General features: G+C 39.8%; 2 protein-coding genes across 7 annotated transcripts in view; one reads left to right on the top strand and one right to left on the bottom strand.

Annotated features, from left to right (window-relative positions):
• Positions 1–3,143: 3,143 nt before the first annotated feature.
• On the top strand, positions 3,144–20,759 carry LOC140726892 (zygote arrest protein 2.L-like). Of its 2 annotated transcripts, none has more exons than XM_073043861.1 (4): positions 3,144–4,130; positions 4,686–4,778; positions 7,104–7,178; positions 19,742–20,759. In XM_073043861.1, the coding sequence occupies exons 1-4, from the start codon at positions 3,468–3,470 to the stop codon at positions 19,784–19,786; spliced, it is 876 nt and encodes a 291-aa protein (XP_072899962.1). In that variant the 5' UTR covers positions 3,144–3,467; the 3' UTR covers positions 19,787–20,759. The 2 variants fall into 2 exon arrangements, with proteins under 2 accessions (XP_072899962.1, XP_072899961.1); XM_073043860.1 differs by lacking the exon at positions 19,742–20,759 and adding an exon at positions 7,533–7,822 and having other exon boundaries at positions 3,147–4,130.
• The window catches only part of LOC140726890 (protein furry homolog), a 270,433-nt gene continuing 260,229 nt past the window's right edge, over positions 11,867–22,070 (bottom strand). For all 5 annotated transcript variants that reach the window (XM_073043854.1, XM_073043855.1, XM_073043856.1 and 2 more), the window contains one exon: positions 11,867–13,495. In XM_073043854.1, coding sequence (XP_072899955.1) covers positions 13,237–13,495 — 259 coding nt within the window. In that variant the 3' untranslated portion in view covers positions 11,867–13,236. The remainder of the gene's footprint in view (positions 13,496–22,070) is intronic.

The raw sequence follows: 22,070 nt of genomic DNA, 5'->3' as shown, positions 1-22,070 counted from the left end.
TAAGCTGTCGAAACAAAAGTGCAGACCATTATCTAAATGGAGAGAAAATTCAAACATCAGAGGTGCAGAAGGACTTAAGGAGTCCTTGTGCAAGATTCCCTGAAGGTTAATTCACAATTTGAGTCTGTGGTAAAGAAAGCAAATGCAATGTTGGCATTTATTTCAAGGGGAATATAAAAACAAGAAGATAATGCTGAGGCTTTATAAGACGTTAATCAGGCTGCACTTTGAGTATTGTCAACAGTTTTGGGCCCTTTATCTCAGAAAGGATGTATTATCATTGGAGAGAGAGTCCAGAGGAAATTCTTGAGGATGATTCCAGGAATGAAGGGGTTAACAATGCGTTTGGCAGCTTTGGGCCTGTACTCACTAGAGTTTAGAAGAATGAGTGGGAATCTCATTGCAACCTACCGAATGGTGAATGGACTGAATAAGGTGGATATGGAAAGGATGTTTCCTCTGGTGGGTGTATCCAGAACTAGAGGTCACCGCCTCAAAATTGAGGGGCGACCCTTTAGAACAGAAGAAAGGAGGATTTTTTTTAATCCAGAGTGGTGAACCTGTGGAATGGCCAAGTCTGTGGGTATATTTAAAGCTGAAGTAGATAGATTCTTGATTGGTCAGAGCATCAAGGGAAATGGTGAGAGGGCAGGTGTGTGGGGTTGAATGGGATCTGGAATCAGCCATGTTAAATGGCAGAGCAGACTCGATGACTCAATGCCATTGAGTTCTTCCAGAAGACTAATTGATATGTAGGCTTTACCTGGGAGGTTAAAACCAGGGACCTAACTGCTCAGATTAGTTTCTGTTTGTAGGTTTGTGGCAGGCACTGTTTAAAGCAAGCAATATCATCAAATGCTGGGGCTGTCATTAGTTTGAAGAGTTTTGGAACATCATTTGATGACATTATTGTGGCCATGGGATTTTAGAGATGCACGAGTAGCTTTAAGTTCCTTTATGAATGGGTGTTTATTTTGGTCTTTAGTCACTGTTTTTTTTAAGGAGACAATTCTTAACCAACATCAGAAGGTTTAATGTGGGATGCCACAGGAAGCTGGTTGAACTGTATTATGTAAGGAAACAGACACTCGACATGACGTGGATCATTAACTTTTTCTTTCAATAATTTGGCATTGACTCCGAGTGCTCTGTGTTCTCTGTTTTTGTATGTCTTCTTAGGGCTTGCTGCTACCATCCCTTTTATCTTTAAACATAAGAATATGATCATTTAGATACATTTTCATAAGAAAGTGTCTCTTCGCACCAAAATATCATTCACAGTTGAGGTGCAGAGCAGATACAAGTTTTCTACTATACTGTATTTTCTACTGTATCACAACCCCAAAGAAAAATATAAAGTAGTGTATTTTTTAAAATGGTGAGAGATCAGGAAATGATGATTTTCTAAGAGATCTAGCTGTCCTAACACATTACTGAAAACTAACACACAGCCACGGAAGTCAACTGGGACAGAAAACGGAATGTTGGTCTTTATTACTTCAGGCTGTGAGCACAAGAGTAAAGATGTCTTTTTACAGCATCAAGGACAAATTGAGTTCATTTGTCCTAGCAGAATTAAAGGCGAATATACTGAAATACACAGGATTCGTCAGGTCAGATGAAGGGTGAGGCTCCCTGGCTAAAGAGGATGGAATTAAGGGTTACAGTTTACAGATGGTGGAAATCCGGAGCAATGCAGCAAAATGCTGGGTTGAACTCAACAGGTCAGGCAGTGTCCATGATGAGGAAAAAAGAGTCAACATTTCGGGCTGAGGTACTTTATCAGCCCAAAATGTTGACTCTTTATTTCTTGTCATAGATGCTGCCTGACCTGTGCAGCTCCTCCAGCATTTTGTATGTGTTAACTGATTGCTGTACATCAAAAAAGATCAAGGGATATGACCGTAAAATGCCAGAAGGAACAGGGTCTGAGGTAGAGGACCAGCTATTGACTTGCTGCACGACACACCAGGCTTGAGAGACCGAATGATCTAGTCCTGCTCCTATTACTAGTATCATTTCTTCCATTATACTTGTTAGTGTTCTTTACGTAAAATACTCAAGCTTGTGAGAGTAAGCATTCGGCACGGACTAGAAGGGCCGAGATGGCCTGTTTCCGTGCTGTAATTGTTATATGGTTATAAGTTAATGTTTAATTATCATTCAACCATACACATGAATACAGCCAATTGTTTCTCTGGGTTACAGGTGCAAACCACTACCAACAGGCCTATATAATTATGTTAGCAGAAATGCATCACTACAAAATAAATTAAATATTAATATAGCCCAAGTCTACAAGCCTGAGAGTCATGGCCTATAGATTGATGGTTGATAGATGTTGTCCAGGAGCTATATTTACTAAAACAGCCTGCCATACGTCCTCATCTCACCCAAGAGTAGCCGCAGGCTAACGCAGTCCAGTTTGTCTTCACGGAAGCGAACACTGGAGGGCAGCACGGACAGGAGGGGGCAGCTCCCAACCCGGTAGGGAATCCAGTGGTACACAACCACCTCGGGCGTCTCCTTCCTCGGTAGCGGAAACAGGCAATCTGGAGGTATGAGGGCCTGATGCATGCCACACAGCTCCCCCGCCGTCTGTCTTGTTAATGGAACCAATGAAAAGGGCATTCTACATCACCAACATCCAACAGGCTCTTGCGACCACAATGGAAACAACCAAGCCAATCATTTCCACCATTAGTTGGATCGCGCACCGCCCCGATATTTTTTAAAACAATTCAGTGACTGGAAGTTTGGGAATAGTTTTGCACATAATAAGGTTCAAAATTAAAAGTTGAAAGCAAATTTGTTAACAAAGTACGTACGTATTACCATATATTACCTTAAGATTGTCTTGCGGGCATATATGGGAAACAAAGACACAATATAACAAAGAAAAACGGTACATAATCAAAGATTTGCAAATACCACTGAAAAAGACAACCTGTTGAAATAAAAAGATAATACTAAGAACACGAGTTATAAAGTGAGTTTGTAGAATCAGTTCAGACTAGCGGTGAACGACAACTCGGGAGACTGATGGGTGTAGGGTAATGACTGGTAGTGTGGGACTTAAGGCTTCTGCATCACCTACCCGTTGCAAGTAGGTAGTAAAGTTCCATTCAACATTTTATTTGTAAATGTTGCTAAAAAAAATCAGAGAAATTCACCTACAAGGAACATGTTTAATATTTTTCTACCATCAGAAGGAACTAGTGGACATTGGTTTAGCAATAAAAAGTCTGCCGCACTTCGCTGAATATATGAGCCAAAAGTATTCGGAATGGGACTTGAATCGAGGGGAAGGCTGAGCAAGGTTAAACGGCCACCCTCATCCTTACTGGACAATCACGTAATTCGCTTTCCAATGAAATTCATTTTGAGCTTGTTCGTGCTAATTAAACACCTAATGAGGGCAACCGCGACAAAATGGGACTTACATAAAAGGACCCCCGGGCTTTGTAATGTGTCTGTGTTTGATGATGGAGCAGTTTGTTTATTCACCTCTCAATTCGGCTTCTTATTGTAATGGAAAGCCCAGGCAGCAAAACTGGAGGCAGAAACATTACGCCCAGGGAAATGTTGAAGCTGTCGAATACTTGGATAACTATAAGCGAGCGCAACTGAAAGCTATTCTCTCTCAGGTCAATCCCAATTTGACCCCACGTCTCAGGAAAGCGAATACCAAAGAAATTGGGATTCAGGTTAATCCAAAGGTAGACGCTTCAGTTCAATGTTCGCTGGGGCCTCGGACTCTACCTCGACAGAAACGACGTTCTGTAACCGAAGGAGTTCGGTCGCCGTCTCCGGCCGGTGTTATCGATGTCAGCAGTGAGGCCGCTGGCGCTACATCACGGTCTCCCACCGTCGTGCGTTTCTCTCGCCCCATCGCTGTCTACTCGCCTGTGTTTGATCGGCGTATGGGAGAAAAGAACCAAAGACGAGAAACAGCAGATAGAAAGGTTTCCCCCGAGGGTTTGGAGGAAGTTTCTGCTCCACACCAGGAAAAAGAGGCTTTTCGTGAAAAAGAAAATGCGGATACAGCGGATATGGAAAACCAAGAAGCAATAGGTCAGAATGACCAAGAAGTCAAGGGAAATGAAGGCAAGCAGAGGTTTCATTTCCAGGTAAAGATGATCTCACTTTAAGACATACATATAATGATCACGTTGAATAATGGCAGCTGTATCTGTCCAGAAGCTATATTTCGGATGTGAATCGCCTCTAATGTGCTCTTAAGTAAAAGTCAGCCTTTTGGCAAGTTTATTAGAGTAAAATAAATGCTGGCCCAGGTTGCTGAAGCTTCCCGATTAATGCGAATTATACTTTGTTTAGGAATGGAAGTTTTGTTCCTGCCTAGTTGGGCATTGAGCGTAGCATTCTATAACCTTCTGTATCCAAATGTACTCGGTTCAATTGTTTTATGTAGTCAATACTACTGTTATGAAGTTATTTTAATTAGATCTTATTTAAAAGGGAAGAATGAATAAAATGTAATGAAATAATGGAAAGTTAGATTTAATTAATAGGTATTATGCAAGTAATATAAGGAAAGTATCAAACATAATGATGTATTAATGTACTCTATTAATGGGCCCTAATTGTCTTGCTGACATTGATTTTTAGATGTACTATTTTAACCTGTTTTTCTGAGCTTTGTAAAACTAACCAATCTCTTTCAGTTTTTGGAGCAGAAGTATGGCTACTATCACTGTAAGGACTGCAACATCAGATGGGAAAGTGCTTATGTTTGGTGCATTTCTGGAACTAATAAGGTAACTTTCAACTATAATTACCCCACTCCCACAAAAAAAGTGGGTGGAGAGATGAGAATAGGGGTGGATATTTACATAGTCTGATGGTTCCAGCTATGACTAGCACAAATGAAGGGCAAGGTTTATTATAAACTTTAATAACTCAACTTTTCTGAACAAGCTTTTTTTACACTTGCCAAATTCCTTAATCCTTATTTCAGTTTTACAGCAAGAAGCAGGCCCATTAACCCTGGTCATTTTGACCTGAATTTCTATTCAGCCAGAACATTTTTGGGTGGAGTTTGAGATCTGTGACTCTAACTGAAATGTCCCTTGAATTTTTAAGAACCTTGTTTTGGTAGTTTTCACAAGTTGTAATTGAGGCCTCAGTACATGAACTTAAAGACCACCATAACTTTATCTTCTCACCAAACAACTGTTAGTGATGCATCTTCAGGTTAGTTATTATAATGAATTGCAGAATACTTAAAGCTTAAATTGCATGGACTTTTTTAAAAAAAAAAAACCATACAGGTCTGCAATTTGCCTAAAAACCAGGAGAGAAAAAGGGACTAGGTCATTAAAAATGACAAATACAATTGGGGAAAATGAATGGCTGAACTATAAATCGGAGACAAAATTTGAAGTAACTTGAGGACAATCCATGCTGGTACAAGATTACAATGGGTTGCTTTTTGAGTTCCTTTGATTCTAACTAGGGTTTGTTAGATGATTGCAATGTTACCCACTTGCATTAAAATCTGAACAGTTGAATTTTCAGAAAACTGGAATGGAAAATTAAGTGCCTAGTAATTTAATGTTCCAATGCAGACTGATGTGAAGCTTCTGTTCCTCTTATTTGAAGTTTCGGAGGATGCTACATCAAATGTAGCATATTAACATTGGAACCCTAAAGAAATTGAATTTTCTGTGTACTATACCCAATGTGATATCCTTGACTTTTCTAATTTAAGCAATGCTTACTTTCAAAGCACTGGAACAAATGCTGCCTGGCCTGCTGTTCCTCCAGTGTCAATGGCAATGAATGGATAGTTGACATCTTGGGTGGAATCTTTTTCCCCAGGACTGAAGGGGATGATGCCAAAATAAAAAAGGTTTGGGGGGGGGGGGGGGGGGAGAGAGAGGAGGAGGATAGCTGGCAGCTGATAGGTGAAGCCAGGTGGGTGGCAAAGGTCAAGGGCTGGAGAATTGGATGTGAGAGGAGAGTGGACCATAGGAGAAAGGGGGAATGGGACCTAGAAGAAAGTAATAGGCAGGTGAGAGGAGGTAATTGAGGGGAGGGGGAGAAATTCCTTTACTGGAAGGTGATACTGATTTTTGTCATCAGGTTGGAGGCTAACCAGATGGAATACAAGGTGTTGCTCCTCCAAACTGAAGATAGACTCCCATGTCGAATGGGAATCAGAGTTAAATGTTTGACCACTAAAAAGTTCTGCTTTTGGGAGGTGGAGTGGAAAATGCTCAAAGTGGTCCTCCAATTTATGTTGGGTTTCTCCAATCTAGAGGAGGCTGCATAAGGATCACTAGATATTTACTCTTGGGATTATTTTAATTTGTGCCTAGAACTTGGTGCTCCATGCAGAGCTCCTCATATTAGGCAACGCCATGCAACCTATTTCACAGAATTCTGTCTGCATGCTGTCAATCAACAGAACTTGCATTACAGCAGTGTCTAGGACACCGGTGATGTTAATGGCAGCTTGCAGCATGGCAGTAAGCCCTGTTGAATCTGCTAGCTAAAGTGGCATCTATACTAATCCCCTTTCCCATGAACTCACCACAAATTTCACCCCTCACTGACAAACTAGCCACAATTTTCACTGGGGTGGTGGCAGGGGCAAAGCCTAAACATGCAAATCTGAGTTCTGCAAGAAACAAGACCACCCAGATTATATTCCAATGGTCAAAGGGTGAACATGCAAACTCTGTAAATACAGACTGGTCTGAGCCCTGGATTAAACCAGGGCTATTAGTACTGTAAAGCAGTGCTCTTCTAGCTGCACCATTCCTCTCAAATGTATTGTGCCACAATGGGCATTTTAGTGATTCTGTCCAAACATCTGACAGATGCTAGTACACGATGTTCTTAAAGCTGAATTCTCACCATAAAATTGAATTTTCTTGGGGGAGCAGCAAAGATCTTTGTAATTGTCCAGCTACTCCTAATGCTAATTTGTCCTGGCCTTGTAAGCAACCATGTTTGACAGCCAGTTAGAGGCACAATTGGGCTTGACGAGTCCTAGCATTGCACAAGGAGTAGGGCAGATGATCTTTGAGGAGGCAACTGGCTTTGCTATGCTTCAGTGTTTTCTAACCTTTCTTTAGGTTTACTTCAAGCAATTTTGCCGTAAATGCAATAAGGGATACAATCCTTACAAGGTGGAAGCTATTCTCTGTCAGGTAGGTTAACTTTTAAATGTGTATTACTAGATATCAACCATGAATTGTTTTCCATACCTGAAGTCGTGAACATCTGTAGAAAGATTTTTGAAACCAAATATTTGTGCTTGAACTATTGCATACAATTCATGCACTTTAATTTTGCTTGTATAGACTGATAATAACTACTACCTGGAAAGTGGATTTATTGACATTCTGATTAATTAAACACTTAATACTGTCTATAAAGCTTCCCAACCCAAGGAAGGGAAGCAGACAGGGCAGTTCTGAAAATCCACCTTGCATACGGATGCTCTCTTATTGACTTGTACATAAATTTAAATGTTATCATAATACTAGCCTTTTTGTTTTTAGACATGCTTCAAACACTGCTGCACTTGCACTCAAAAAAAGCGACACATTGATCCAAAAAGACCACATCGCCAGGAGTTGTGTGGCCGTTGTCGGGGGAAGCGGTTATCCTGTGATAATACATATAGCTTCAAATATATTGTTTGAAACCTGCTACTTTCTGCAGAATCAGCAGAATACTGATCCTGTATGGTACTAGGGCTACTTAAATGGCATGGAAAATGGATCCTTTTGTATTCCTAGATTATAAATTTAAAATGTAATATGAAATTAATAAAGCACTTATTCAAAAATTCTAGTATTGAGCATTATGCTTGAGGAAGAGAAGGCTAACTTTTAAAAGTGAATCAGTCTTTCTGTGGTGCCACCTCATTGACCAGGGTGCAAGCTGTTTTGAGGCCAATTGATGATGTAGAAGAAAAGGACCACTCTGTACCTTGAATATCTAGGGAGCTACTGCTGACCTTAAATCCCTTTGATTTGTCTTGGTGTTGCAAATATTAGTGGCCAAAAGATTAATTGCATCTGTCTATAGCTTGTTCATCTCCTGAGATGACTCTTAATATTGAAATGTCCAAAATTGTGGACTACAGGAAAAGATTGTGAAGTTCATTCTCCACTTTAATTTTTCTATTTCAACATAGTTTTGATCATCTTGCATTTGCATTCCTGCAGTGACAAATTCTTAGTTATCCCATCCAGTAATGTAGAATTTTTCTGGAAATCTTAACTTCTGGCATGGACCATCCAATAGTTCTGAGTGTGGCAATCAATCCTTTGGTCCAATTTTTCTTGATGACCAAATTGATGTCAATTTCACAATACAACTTTAGTGATAGAGGTGGTGTGGGAGAACAAAAACGGAAGCAAGAATATGTCAATTGTACTTGTTTCTGACTCCTGCAGTAAAATATTCCTTTGAGAGCCCCAAAAAGATTGTCAGCAGCCCAGTTTTCTTTCCAGCTAAAGAAATTGTCACCCTTGTCCCGAATTAACTTTTTAGTTCTTGGTTCCCTGAGTGGAAACATCATTCCAAGCTCTTAGATTTTTTTTTCAATAAAGTCTGCTCTTCTAATTCATTTAGAATGCAGAACCAGTCAAAGCCCAATTGACTTAATTTGTCACTATCTTGGAAATATGGTGACATTGTATTTCTATGTGAATAAAACTTTCCTTGAAGGAAAACCACCTGTGGAAAATCAGGTGTTGTCTCAGCAGATATTTGTACTGTATTTCATAATGTTTTCTGATACAGCAATAACTTCTCATTTTGTTTGAAGGCTAACCAATTCAATCTGAACAATAAAAAAATGGTGATTGGGTTCTACTACACTATCCCTGCTGTAGGCCAGGTTGCAAGAGTTTTGGGATGCCTCCCTTAGTTTTACTATGTGCTCTTGCCTCCTCCTTACTACCTGAATCTGGCTGGAGGTGCTTTGCCTACCTCATTAAGGAGCAATTTGGCTCAAGCTTTGTGCATGCCCTCTAATGGCCTCTACCATTCGGTCACTCCAGTACTTGGTGCTACTTTGCAATTAATACCTACTCAAAGAATAATATTATTTTTCCCTCAACCTCCCAAGTTTTCCTGCTTTTCTCTCCTCTTCCCTTCCTCCCCTCATACCTTTTTGCTGTCAGTGTTGCTTATGTCTTTATTTTTTTTTGTTTCCCTGGTCATCTTAATAGCTGGTGCCTGTTCTGCTTAAGTTTCGTCTCTGCTTGGGCTTTGATATAGATAGATAGATACTTTATTCATCCCCATGGGGAAATTCAACTTTTTTTCCAATGTCCCATACACTTGTTGTAGCATAACTAATTACATACAATACTTAACTCAGTAAAAAATATGATAAGCATCTAAATCACTATCTCAAAAAGCATTAATAATAGCTTTTAAAAAGTTCTTAAGTCCTGGCGGTAGAATTGTAAAGCCTAATGGCATTGGGGAGTATTGACCTCTTCATCCTGTCTGAGGAGCATTGCATCGATAGTAACCTGTCGCTGAAACTGCTTCTCTGTCTCTGGATGGTGCTATGTAGAGGATGTTCAGAGTTATTCATAATTGACCGTAGCCTACTCAGCGCCCTTCGCTCAGCTACCGATGTTAAACTCTCCAGTACTTTGCCCATGACAGAGCCAGCCTTCCTTACCAGCTTATTAAGACGTGAGGCATCCCTCTTCTTAATGCTTCCTCCCCAACATGCCACCACAAAGAAGAGGGCGCTCTCCACAACTGACCTATAGAACATCTTCAGCATCTCACTACAGACATTGAATGACGCCAACCTTCTAAGGAAGTACAGTCGACTCTGTGCCTTCCTGCACAAGACATCTGTGTTGGCAGTCCAGTCTAGCTTCTCGTCTAACTGTACTCCCAGATACTTGTAGGTCTTAACCTGCTCCACACATTCTCCATTAATGATCACTGGCTCCATATGAGGCCTAGATCTCCTAAAGTCCACTACCATCTCCTTGGTCTTGGTGATATTGAGACGCAGGTAGTTTGAGTTGCACCATATCACAAAGTCCTGTATCAGTTTCCTATACTACTCCTGTCCATTCCTGACACACCCCACTATGGCCGTGTCATCAGTGAACTTCTGCACATGGCAGGACTCTGAGTTATATTGGAAGTCTGATGTGTACAGGGTGAACAGGACCGGAGAGAGTACGGTTCCCTGCGGCGCCCCTGTGCTGCTGACCACCGTGTCAGACCTACAGTCTCCCAACCGCACATACTGAGGTCTATCTGTCAAGTAGTCCACTATCCAATCCACCATGTGAGAGTCTACTCCCATCTCTGTTAGTTTGTGCCTTAAGATCTTGGGCTGGATGGTGTTAAAGGCACTAGAGAAGTCAAGGAATGTAATCCTCACAGCACAACTGACCCCATCTAGGTGAGAGAGTGATTTGTGCAGCAAATACGTGATAGCATCCTCCACTCCCACCTTCTCCTTATACGCAAACTGAAGAGGATCCTGAAGAGGATATTGCACTCTAGGTGTCCATTCTCCTTGTGTACTGTATGGGTATGTTTCTTAACCAACACTCCTCGGTCAGGATGCACAACCAATCCTCCCTCCCTAACATCCTCAGCATGGGAGCTTCTCGGGGCTATGTGTTGAGCCCATGGCTGTAAACTCTGCTCATGCATGTCTGCATAGCCAAACACTAGAGTAATTACATTAGATTTGCTGATGACAAGATAGTGGTATCATTAACAACAATGAGACCACCTACAGAGAAGGTGAAGAGCTAGAGGCCTGATGCTAGGCAAATAACCTCTTTCTCAATGTCCACAAGACAAAGAGGGTGATTATTGACTTCAGAACTCTCACTCCTCTTCACAATGGTGGTATAGCAGTTGAAACAGCAAGTGGTTTCAAACTCCTGGTTGTGTAAATCTTGCACAACCTCTCATTGTCCCAGAATGCATCCTGTGCAGTTAGAGAAGCTCATCAACACATCTATTTTTTTGAGGAGGCTGAAGATCTAGACTATACACATCTACAGCATAACAAATGTAGATGTGCAGAAGAGAATCCTCAAGCTGCATCTTATGGAAACTGCACTGTGGCAGCCTCTAACTGTCCAACACATTGCCAGCATCAGACATACATACACAAAGGTCCTGGAAAAGGGTCAGTAATATCACAAAGGGTCTCACCCAACTGGTTCATGGACTGTTTGTACTGTTTCCATTAGGGGAGGAGGCTCTGTAGCATTCATCCACCAAACTGTTTCTTTCCCCAGTTGGTAATGCTGATCAACACCTCTAGCCACTCACCCACCCCTCACCACTACTTTATCATTTCCTGTTGGAGTCACCTTGTGCCATCTTATGGACATACAATCAATCTATGTAAGCCATCATGTATTTATTTGTTTTTGTTCTTTACCTTGTTTAGTCTTGTGCTGCATCAGATCTGGAATAACAATTATTTTGTTCTTTTACATTGGCCATGATATTAATCAATCTTAAATAGGTTCTTGAAACCTGCTCTTCCCAAACTGCTCATCCACAATTTTCCTAGATTGCTCCTTGGGTTAATTGGCTGCTCACTTCCCAGGTCATTCTACTCAGTTTCCACCTCCTGCAAATTTTACTGCTCCTACGTATCCATTCTGTCTCCAGTACCCACTTTCCTGTGTTCTTCCTGACTTTTAATGGTGGGTTGGTGGTCCAACTTAAAGGCACATCAGTCATCAACTAGACTGGAATGTGGTGTAGAGAATTGGGAAATAAAACACCTACTAGTTCTTTATCACATTGAAACTAAATTACCCCAAAAGACCCTGTAGTTTGTAAACAATGAAAGACAATATTGCAAATTAAATTAAAGTCACTTCCATAATTTAATGTGTCTGAGAGTATTGTAATTTGATTTTTTTTCTTGCACCATTCTGAACTACTACCTGTATCTATATTAGGAGCCAGGTTTCAACAAGGATAAACAACCAACTCCGAGCTTGCCTTATTATTTTTACTGGAGATTTTGACAGATCAGTTGAAGTGCAAGAAGTGCAATGGAAATTAAACAAAAGCTTACTTTTCCACAAGACATAATACATAGTTATGATATACTACAGCTATATATACAGTGCATGAATTTACAGATCAAAACAAAATACTTCACAGTATGTGGAACATTATTTACAAGAAAATATAATGATTCCAAAGATGCTGTTAAATGCATAACTGATTTTACATGCAAAGAATTTGTAGAGTTTCTGATCCAACTTTTTAGAAATGAGGCATATTCTCAGCACTAGAACATCCATCCACACCAATGACATCATGAGTCTGCTGAATGTAGAGCTACATGGCTTATTTTAGAAAGTTTAAGCATTGAATATTCATTTTCAAAATGCTTCAAAGCAATTTATATTTTACATATAAATATGCATGCTAATCAATAACAGGCAATGACTAATAAGAGGAAGTTTTCAGCCTCATCTACAAAACTATTTAAAGCAGCCTCTTATTATTTATAAATAACTCCATAAAAGCTTCCATCTAGTAGAAAAAGCAGCCAATACTCATTTCTCATCTAGATTGTTCATGGTATTTCAAATACAGTACAAATCGTGTTGTATGGCTCAGTAAAATACCTTCTTACACAACATGAGTTATATTTTAATAAAAATGTGCTTTAGAGCAGTGTGAACAATTTATTTTAGCCAGAGAAGAGTTAAAACACACAGGCTTTCAGCTTAACAAAACTGCTTCCAAGTACAATGCATACAGCTTCATTTTGCCTGCTATTAGTCATGTAAGCAAGTAGGCACAAACCACACACAAAACAATCTGTAGTTTACAATCTGAAACAGTTCTGGGGCAGTATTACGTTACTCATCATTTTAAGTTAAATAACATTTCTCAAAATAATTACTTAAGAAGAATACTTTCAACGTGTGTTAACCTTTGGTATCCTCAGTGTGAACTTGTAACCTGATCACTATAATTGCCCAATGTAGGAATAAATGTGCTTTGAAGAAAGCTATTTTAATATTCAGTTGGGTATTTTATTTAATATTGGTCTTTTGATATTTATAACTTCCCATTTAAGTTTAGTGAAATTATGACGTGCCACAATTGTGAAAATAAACTGACTAAGCTTTTCTAAGGGCGAAAAGCCTTTGAAGGATTTCAGAGCAGCACTGCAGCATTTCCAGTTGTAAGCAAAAGGGAGACAGAACATTTCTGTCAGAGACTAGTGTTGGCAGTACTGGTATCTGGAAGATAAGTATTGATAACACGATAACTTTGAGCCTTTCGAATCATATCCTGAATCTCTCCGTTCAGCTCCATCAGCTTGGAACCAATTTCTGATAGATCATGATTAGAACCCAGGAGTGCAAAAGTGCCTGTTTGTCCTAAGGTCTGGTGTCTGAAGTAAATATTAAGAAGAGTTTGGACTTCATCCTCCATATCACTGCCAAATATATCATTGGGCCAAATGGTTCTGTAACAACAAAAATCAAGAAGGTTTATTTAGAAAATATTGACACATCATTTAATGTTTCTACTGGTTTTCCAGCTATGGAAAGTTAAATAGATGTGAAGTATAGGTAGAACTTATTAGGAAAGCAGACAGTTCTACCAGAATTCCTCCCATTTAACATTCCAACTAATTTTACATTTGAGTTTTCTTACCGGTGCTAGATACATCAACTAAACTGTAACTCAATCTATTAAAATGAGGTTCCTCTAAGATTCATTTTTCAATCATCAACCCCACAGTAGAAAACATGTATTCATTATTCTTCAGTGTGCTGTTGATTAAGTACATTTACAGAGTCCTCTGACAACAGTACCTTTTTGAAGCTTTTTTCTCTGTTTTGTCATAAGAAAGCTTTGTACCAAGTGGCTGGAACTCCTCTTCAGCTTTATGCTGCCTGCTACTGTCATTTAACTAAATGTGAAATGTGCACCATCAAACTATGAATAGCCAAAACATGTGCTTCAAAAGCAAAACAGCCAATTGAACATTTCTTAAAACTTCCTTTGTAGAGGGAGCTACAGCTCCTTTTCATCCTGATTGACTATTCACTATTTTGACTCTGCTTAATCAGATCATGGTTGACCTCTAAACCAAAATGCATCTCTAAATCTATGGTTAATACCTAAAGTCTGCTAGTAAAAGTAGGCTTCTGGACTAATTTTTCTCAGAACTACCACTGACCAAGATGATGCACATGTACTGTGCATTGAGTCAATCTGTGCAAAATATAACCTTTATGTCTAAATTCCTGCCTATTCGAAAGCAAGTGCAAACATTCAGTGCAGGGTTGAAAATTTTGGGACTATAAAACTGATAGTTATTGACCTGCACCCACTTGAATTGAAAGTCACAGTTATGTCAAACTTATTATTTTGTTTAAATTGTCTTCCTGTAATAAAATACTAGAGTAACATCAATAGCCATTTTGTAGTATCTGTTCCCTTTTCTTAGTCATAGTCCATAAGATACAGGCAGAATTAGCCCAGTTGGCCCATTGAGTCTGCTCTACCTCATGGCTGATCCATTATTCCCCTCAGCCCCAAACTTCTGCCTCTGCGCCCCTCCCCCCATATCCCTCATGTCCTGACCAATCAAGAATCTATCAACCTCTGCCTTAAATATACATAAAGGCTTGACCTCCACAGCTGCCTGTGGGAACAAATTCCACAGATTCACTAATCTCTGGATAAAGATGCCCCTCTATTCTGAGGCTGTGTCCTCTAGTCTTAGACTCTCCCACCATAGGAAACCTTCTCCACATCTACTCTATCAAGGCCTTTCAGCATTCAATAGGTTTCAACGACATCACCCCTTATTCTTTTGAATTGTCGTGAATACAGGCCAAAGCCACCAAATACTCTTCAGATGATAGTCAGTGAGCCACAAAGTACTACAGCACAGAAACTAGACTTTGGCCCATCTAACCTGTGCCAAAATATTATTTTGCCTAGTCCCATTGTGGAAATATATCTGTAACCCTGAAGTTTTAAGAAATCCCAAGATACTTTGCTGGTTTGCATGGGAAAACTGTATTTTATGGGAGGTAGTTTTTTTTAATGACTGGAAATGCGTTTTATGGCTGGAGAAGATGTTTTGACAACAGAGGGAAACAGGATGGGGTTTCTAAAGATCAAATGTCAGAACAAGATAAGATAAAGATAATGGAGGAATATAATGGAGCAACCTAATTAATGTTCTCGTTTTAAAATAAAATGTATAAAAGTGCATTGTTTGAAACAATATTTTTCCAGACAAAACTTGGCTGGAAGTATTCCTCCCCTTGCAGGTAAAATAATAAATGCATTAATAATGTGATCCACTCTGAATTTGTTGTTTGTTTCTGTATATTAGAAGACCTAGCTGAATGGTACCACTGACCTGCACCTGAACCATAGCCCTTCATTTCTCACCCATCCATGTAGTTATCCAAACTTTTAGAATCACAGAAACATAGTATACCGACAGCACAATACAGGCCCTTCAGCCCACAATGCTGTGCCAAACATGTACTTACTTTAGAAATTACCTAGGGTTACCCATAGCCCTCTATTTTTCTAAGCTCCATGTACCTATCCAGGAGCCTCTTAAAAGACCCTATTAGATCTGCCTCCACTACTGTTGCTGGCAGCCCATTCCACACACTCACCACTGAGTAATAAAAACTTACCACTGATATCCCCTCTATACCTACTTCCAAGCACCTTAAAATTGTGTCCTCTCGTCTTAGCCATTTCAGTCCTGGGAAAAAGCCTCTAACTATAGACATGATCAATGCCTCTCATCATCTTATACACCCCTATCAGGTCACCTCTCATCCCTCAGCATACCAAGGAAAAAAGGCTAAGTTCACTCAACATATTCTCATAAGGCATGCTCCCCAATCCAGGCAACATCCTTGTAAATCTCCTCTGCGCCCTATCTATGGTTTCCACATCCTTCCTGTAGTGAGGTGACCAGAACTGAGCACAGTACTCCAAGTGGGACCTGACCAGGGTCCTATATAGCTGTAACATTACCTCTCGGCTCTGAAACTCAATCCCACAGTTGCTGAGGCCAATGCACTATATGCCTTCTTAACCACATTGTCGACCTGTGCAGCTGCTTTGAGCGTCCTATGAGTCTTACCATTAATACTATCTTCTGCCATCATGTTTGACCTACCAAAATGAACCACTTTACATTTATCTGGGTTGAACTCCATCTGCCACTTCTCAGCCCAGTTTTGCATCCTATCAATGTCCCGCTGTAACCTCTGACAGCCTCCACACTATCCACAACACCCCCAACCTTTGTGTCATCAGCAAATTTACTAACCCATCCCTCCACTTTCTCATCCAAGTAATTTATAAAAATCACTAAGAGTAAGGGTCCCAGAACAGATCCCTGAGGCACCCCACTAGTGACCGACCTCCATGCAGAATATGACCCATCTAAAACAACTCTTTGCTTTCTGCAAGCAAGCCAATGCTGGATCCACAAAGCAAGGTCCCCTTGGATCCCATGCCTCCTTACTTTCTCAATAAGCCTTGCATGGGATACCTTATCAAATGCCTTGCTCTACCTTCATCAATGTGTTTAGTCGCACTTCAAAAAATTCAATCAGGCTCGTAAGGCACGACCTGTCTTTGACAAAGCCATGCTGATTATTCCTAATCATATTATGCCTCTCCAAATGTTCATAATTCCTGCCTTTCAGGATCTTTTCCATCAACTTACCAACACTGAAGTAAGACTCACTGGCCTATAATTTCCTGGGCTATCTCTGCTCCCTTTCTTGAATAAAGGAACAACATCCGCAACCCTCCAATCTTCCAGAACCTCTCCTGTCCCCATTAATGATGCAAAGATCATTGCCAGAGGCTCAGCAATCTCCTCCCTCGCCTCCCACAGTAGCCTGGGGTACATCTCATCTAGTCCTGGAGACTTATCCAACTTGATGCTTTCCAAAAGCTCCAGCACATCTTCTTTCTTAATGCTCTTTTTTTTAATCCGCTGGAAGTCAACTCTACAATCGCCAAAATCCTTTTCAGCAGTGAATACTGAAGCAAAGTATTCATTAAGTATCTCTGCTCTCTCCTCTGGTTCCATGCACACTTTTCCACTGTCACACTTGATTGGTTCTATTCACTCATGTCTTATACTCTTGCTCTTCACATACTTGTAGAATGCCTTTCTTGAATGTTAAAATCAAACCCACATCCATTATTTTTGTTGACAGCTCATTCCAGTCTCGCCATCCTCTAACTGAAACTCCCCGTAAACATTTCACTTTTCACCTTTAACCCTTGCCCACTAGTTCTAGTCACATCCAACCTCAGTGGAATAAGCTTGCTTGTATTTACCCTATCTAGCCCTCATAATTTTGTAAACCCTTATGAAATCCCTCCTTATTTTCCTTTGCTCCAGGGAATAAAGTCCTAACCTATTCAACCTTTCCTTATAACTCAGTTCTTCAAGTCCTGGCAACATTCTCATAAATTTTTTTTGCAATTTTTCAATCTTATTGATACCCTTCCTGTAGTTAGGTGACCAGAATTGCACACTATTCCCAATTAGACCTCACCAATGTTGTGTGCAACTTTAACATAATACCTAACTCCTGTACTCAATATCTTGATATATGAAGGCCAATACACCGTCATAAATGTTCAATGTTTTTCTGCCTTCATTTTCTTCACAGTCCTTAGGGCAAGTGATTTTACACACATATCCACAGGCACTGTTTACTCCCCAGAACCCTACTTGGTTGTCAATTGATTTCAAAGAGACGAAGCAACTCATAGTTAAGATTAATCCTGACGTAATCCAACACATACATACTTGTAGCAATGAGTTCCTGATACTAATTCAGCTTAACCTCCAATCTCCATCTGCACAGGAACACCACAGGGGATATGTGCTTCGCCCCCTGCTCCACTCACTTTACACTTGTTGTGGCTAATTACAGCTCCAACACCGTATAAAAGTTTGTTGATGACACCACTGTTGTGGGCTGTATCAATAGTGGTGATGAATCAGCATACAGGAGAGAAATTGAAAATTTGTCTGAGTGGTGTTATAACAACAATCTCACACTCCAGTGCCATTATACCAAGGAACTGATTGTAGATTTCAGGAGAGGTAAACCAGAGGTTCATGAGCTGGACTCATAGAAGGATCAGAGGTGGTGAGGGTCATTAACCTTAAGTTTGCGGGTGTCACCATCTCAGAGGACCTGTCCTGGACCCATTATAATTGCAAAGAAAACACAACAGCACCTCTACTTCCTCAGGAATCTGTGAAGATTCGGCATGTCATCAAAACCCTTGGCAAACTTCTATAGATGTGTGATGGAAAGTGTGCTGACTGGTGGCATTATGGCTTGGTATGAGAACACCAATGCCTCTGCGTGGAAAATCCTACAAAAGCCAATGGATTCAGCTGAGTACATCATGGGTAAAGCCCTCCCAACCATTGAACACATCTACATGAAACATTGCCATAGAAAAACAGCATCCGCCATCAAAGATGCTTACCACTCAGATCATGCTCTTTTCTTGCTGCTGCCCTCAGGTAGAAGGTACAAGTGACTCACACCACCAGGTTCAAGAACAGTTCCTACCCCTCAACCATCAGGCTCTTAAACAAAAGGGGATGACTACACTCATTCTATTTCTGGTGTTCCCACAACCAATGGTCTTACTTGGGCTGCCCGACCTGCTGAGTTCCTCCAGTGTGTTGTATGTGTTGCTTTGACCACAGCTTCTGCAGTGCACTTTGGTCTTACTTTAAGGACACTTTATCTTGTTATTTATTGCTATTTATTTACACTTGCATTTGTTCAGTTTAATGTTTATTGATCCTGTTTACAGTTACTGTTCTACCTTTGCTAAGTATGTCCGCAGAAAAAGAATCTCAGGGTTGTATTTGTGGCATCCATGTACTCCGATAATAAATTTCACTTTTAATTTTGACTTTACCCACAGGTGGTTTAATTTGAAAATTGAAGCTGGAATATTCATGTTCTGATTAGCTCCTGTATGTCTATGGAAAAGATTTTCATTTTCACTCATAAGATTTAATATCACTTTGTATGTTCATGATTTTTTACCTGTTTATGGAAACAACATACCTAACTTTAGGAAGAAGAATGACATTTATTTATAGGTTGTGAGATGTTAAGAATTGCAGTATATTGTTAATATTTAACCCTTTGCAAAATAATGTTGGAAAGCTAAAAAAGCCAGAGGATGTTAGATTGCTTATAAATAGAAACACCAATTGCCTCACTGTGCTTACTTTTACAGTAAACATTTCATTGTGTATACTTAATTTTTACCCAAAGCATGGCTGTTATCTGGAAATTGCTGCCAGAGGAGATGGTCCAGTTAGGCAAAATCATTTTTTTTTTTAAAAAAGAGAAATTTAGACATGCACTTAAACAGGGAAATAGGGAAGAATCAAGTCCTAATATAGGCTTATAGACAAAAAGGTTGGCATGGATGTGGGTGGGTTGAAGAGCACTTTTCTGTGTTCTATAACTCTATCACTGATTGAGATCCCATGTTCAAAAATGCAAAGGCCTTTGAAGTTGTCATTACTACATTAAATATAAATCTGCATTGCTTAATTAATTTTAAGCACATTCTATTGCAATTTAAATGTCAACATTCAGGAGGGAAGGAATATGTGGTTAATTCACTAAGCATGTGCTCAATGTTCTTGCAGATGAGGAAGAATGAAGAAGGCACATCCTTTGTCCCTGGAGTGTAGTAAGACTACTGAAAAGGATATGATGAGCAGGTGGCAGCAGGAAAACTAGAACTATCATTTTTATCTGAGGGCATGCATAATCACCTCACTGGTAAGGGGGGGGGGGGGGGTCCTTCACATGTCATGATTGAGACCACAATATCTGGGCAACTGAGCTTGCAATAGATATTTCAAATGTACAAGTACCTTCTAGGTCACCTGTGCAACCTTCCCACCTCATAACGAGAGCTTTGTCTGGGTGTATTTTCATAGTTATGTGTGCCATGCTGTTTAATTGCATTTTATGGAGCCTCAAAGGAAAGCTTAACCATTGTATGACACTGCAAAGCTCCGATAATGGAACTGAGGACATTTTACTTGGAGAGGTACCTGGAACCACAATCCTGAAGGACTTCAATGTTAAACATGTTAGGACACCATAGATACGAGGTTGATGAAGATACATCAAAATATTCATGCTTGGTTAGAGTGCCTTAGATTTTAGAATCTATTCTGAACTTCTTGAAGTAAAAACATAATTTTCACTGTATGCTGTAAGCTCATGTTGGGGCTGTTGTTGGAGCACATTTCAACTCTCATGGAACTTCAATGGTGACTCAGTTTGCTCTGATTACTGTTACCCAGAAGCAGATTCCTCTTAAAAAACCATTACAGAATGGATTATTGCCACCTGGGAGCTAACTGCTTCCAAGTTTTGAAGGCACTGGTACAATCCAAGTCATAGCAGATGCACAGTTTGTACTTTTCATGGATCAGAAGTGCTCCACTAGTATTGTGGAGTAGGAAGTTGCTGTCCTCTCCCATGATATCCACATTTCTACTCCCACCAGAGTTTATTAGGCAATGCCCTCATCTGTGTCTCACTGCCAACTACTCCAGAATACACAAATGGAAAACAACTTTTGGATAATTATTATCAAAGTATGTATAAAATGTTTCATTTGTTATTGTTGCTGTGGCAAAAGAGTTTATTAAAAGATGCACTTCAATGATTCCTGCATAAAAAATTTATTGATATGTAGACAGATAAGTCTGATGAGATTTTGAAAGTTAGAGCAATACTTACTGCAATTTGTGAAACTATTATCATTATAGTATTTGTTGAATGAGTTTGCAAGTAGGCACAAGGTGGCATAAACCAATTTTTACAATGTGCCAATATATGATGAATCTTTTCATCCCCCTTCATCAAAGAAAAATAACTGTTGAAAGGGTATGAAGAATTACCATAGTAGGGAACGGTGCCATTGGCAGTTAATATTACTATGCATTTTTCTGTCTCTGAAATTTCCCATCTTTTTACCTTTAGCAGATTTTCTCTTGCCACTTGAAGGAGCACATACTGTGTGGCCTTGCCTTGAATCTGACCTATCAATGAAACTTTTACTGAAAGTCAGATTTTGGCAATTGTTGCACAAATTTTTTTTCTGAAGATTAGTTGGGTCCCTAAATTCTCACACACAATTCAAGCATTGAAAATGTACCCTTATTATTATGTTGACCACAAATATTACAGTTTCTGCTTCTTTTGGAATCAACATTTCATTTTGTACAATTTGGTAAATATGCACCACTGCAAATAATACTTCAAGTCATAGATGAAAGGTTTCAATGAAATGAAATATCTTCCTGTTTAGTTTTTATATTTAAGCTTTACTACATCATGATGATTTTTTTACTGTATTCAGAGATATAGCATAGAACAGGCCTTTCTGGCCCTTCGAGCCACAGCGTCTGGCAAACCCAGGCAGCCACAATTTTAACCCTAACCCAATCTGGTATGTCTTTGGACCATGGGAGGAAACCGGAGAAACCCACACATTCCATCGTGAGGACGTACAGAGTCTCCTTATAGAAGACGATGGATTGACCTCTGATGCCTGAGCTGCAATAGCATCATGCTAACTGCTATGCTACCATGCCGCCTATTGCGTGGACTGTCTCAATTTGTTATCATTGACGTTAAATTATAAAGGGAATCACAGAGGTGGGTGAGTACATCCGGTCTCATGTTAACCTCATTATTTGCACCTGGAGGTCATGGCTTTGGCTACCTGTTCTTTACAGGCCTTTGTGCAGCAAAATAGATTTTCCAAGGTTTTTGTTCAGTACAAGTTCTCACAGACCAGATAACACATTTTCACAGATTCAAATACTATAACCTAATACTTAATCAAATAGCACTGACTTGTCAGGAGATCTCTCAGGCAGTGAGAGTGTAAAGTCCAGTGAACTGTGAGTATCCCTCATGCATCTCAGTTACCTGGAAATGTTGAATTTGAAC

The sequence above is a fragment of the Hemitrygon akajei genome, chromosome 4, assembly GCF_048418815.1.
Source record: "Hemitrygon akajei chromosome 4, sHemAka1.3, whole genome shotgun sequence".
Classification (NCBI taxonomy): Eukaryota; Metazoa; Chordata; class Chondrichthyes; order Myliobatiformes; family Dasyatidae; genus Hemitrygon; species Hemitrygon akajei.
This window is presented reverse-complemented; position numbering and strand designations above follow the sequence as displayed.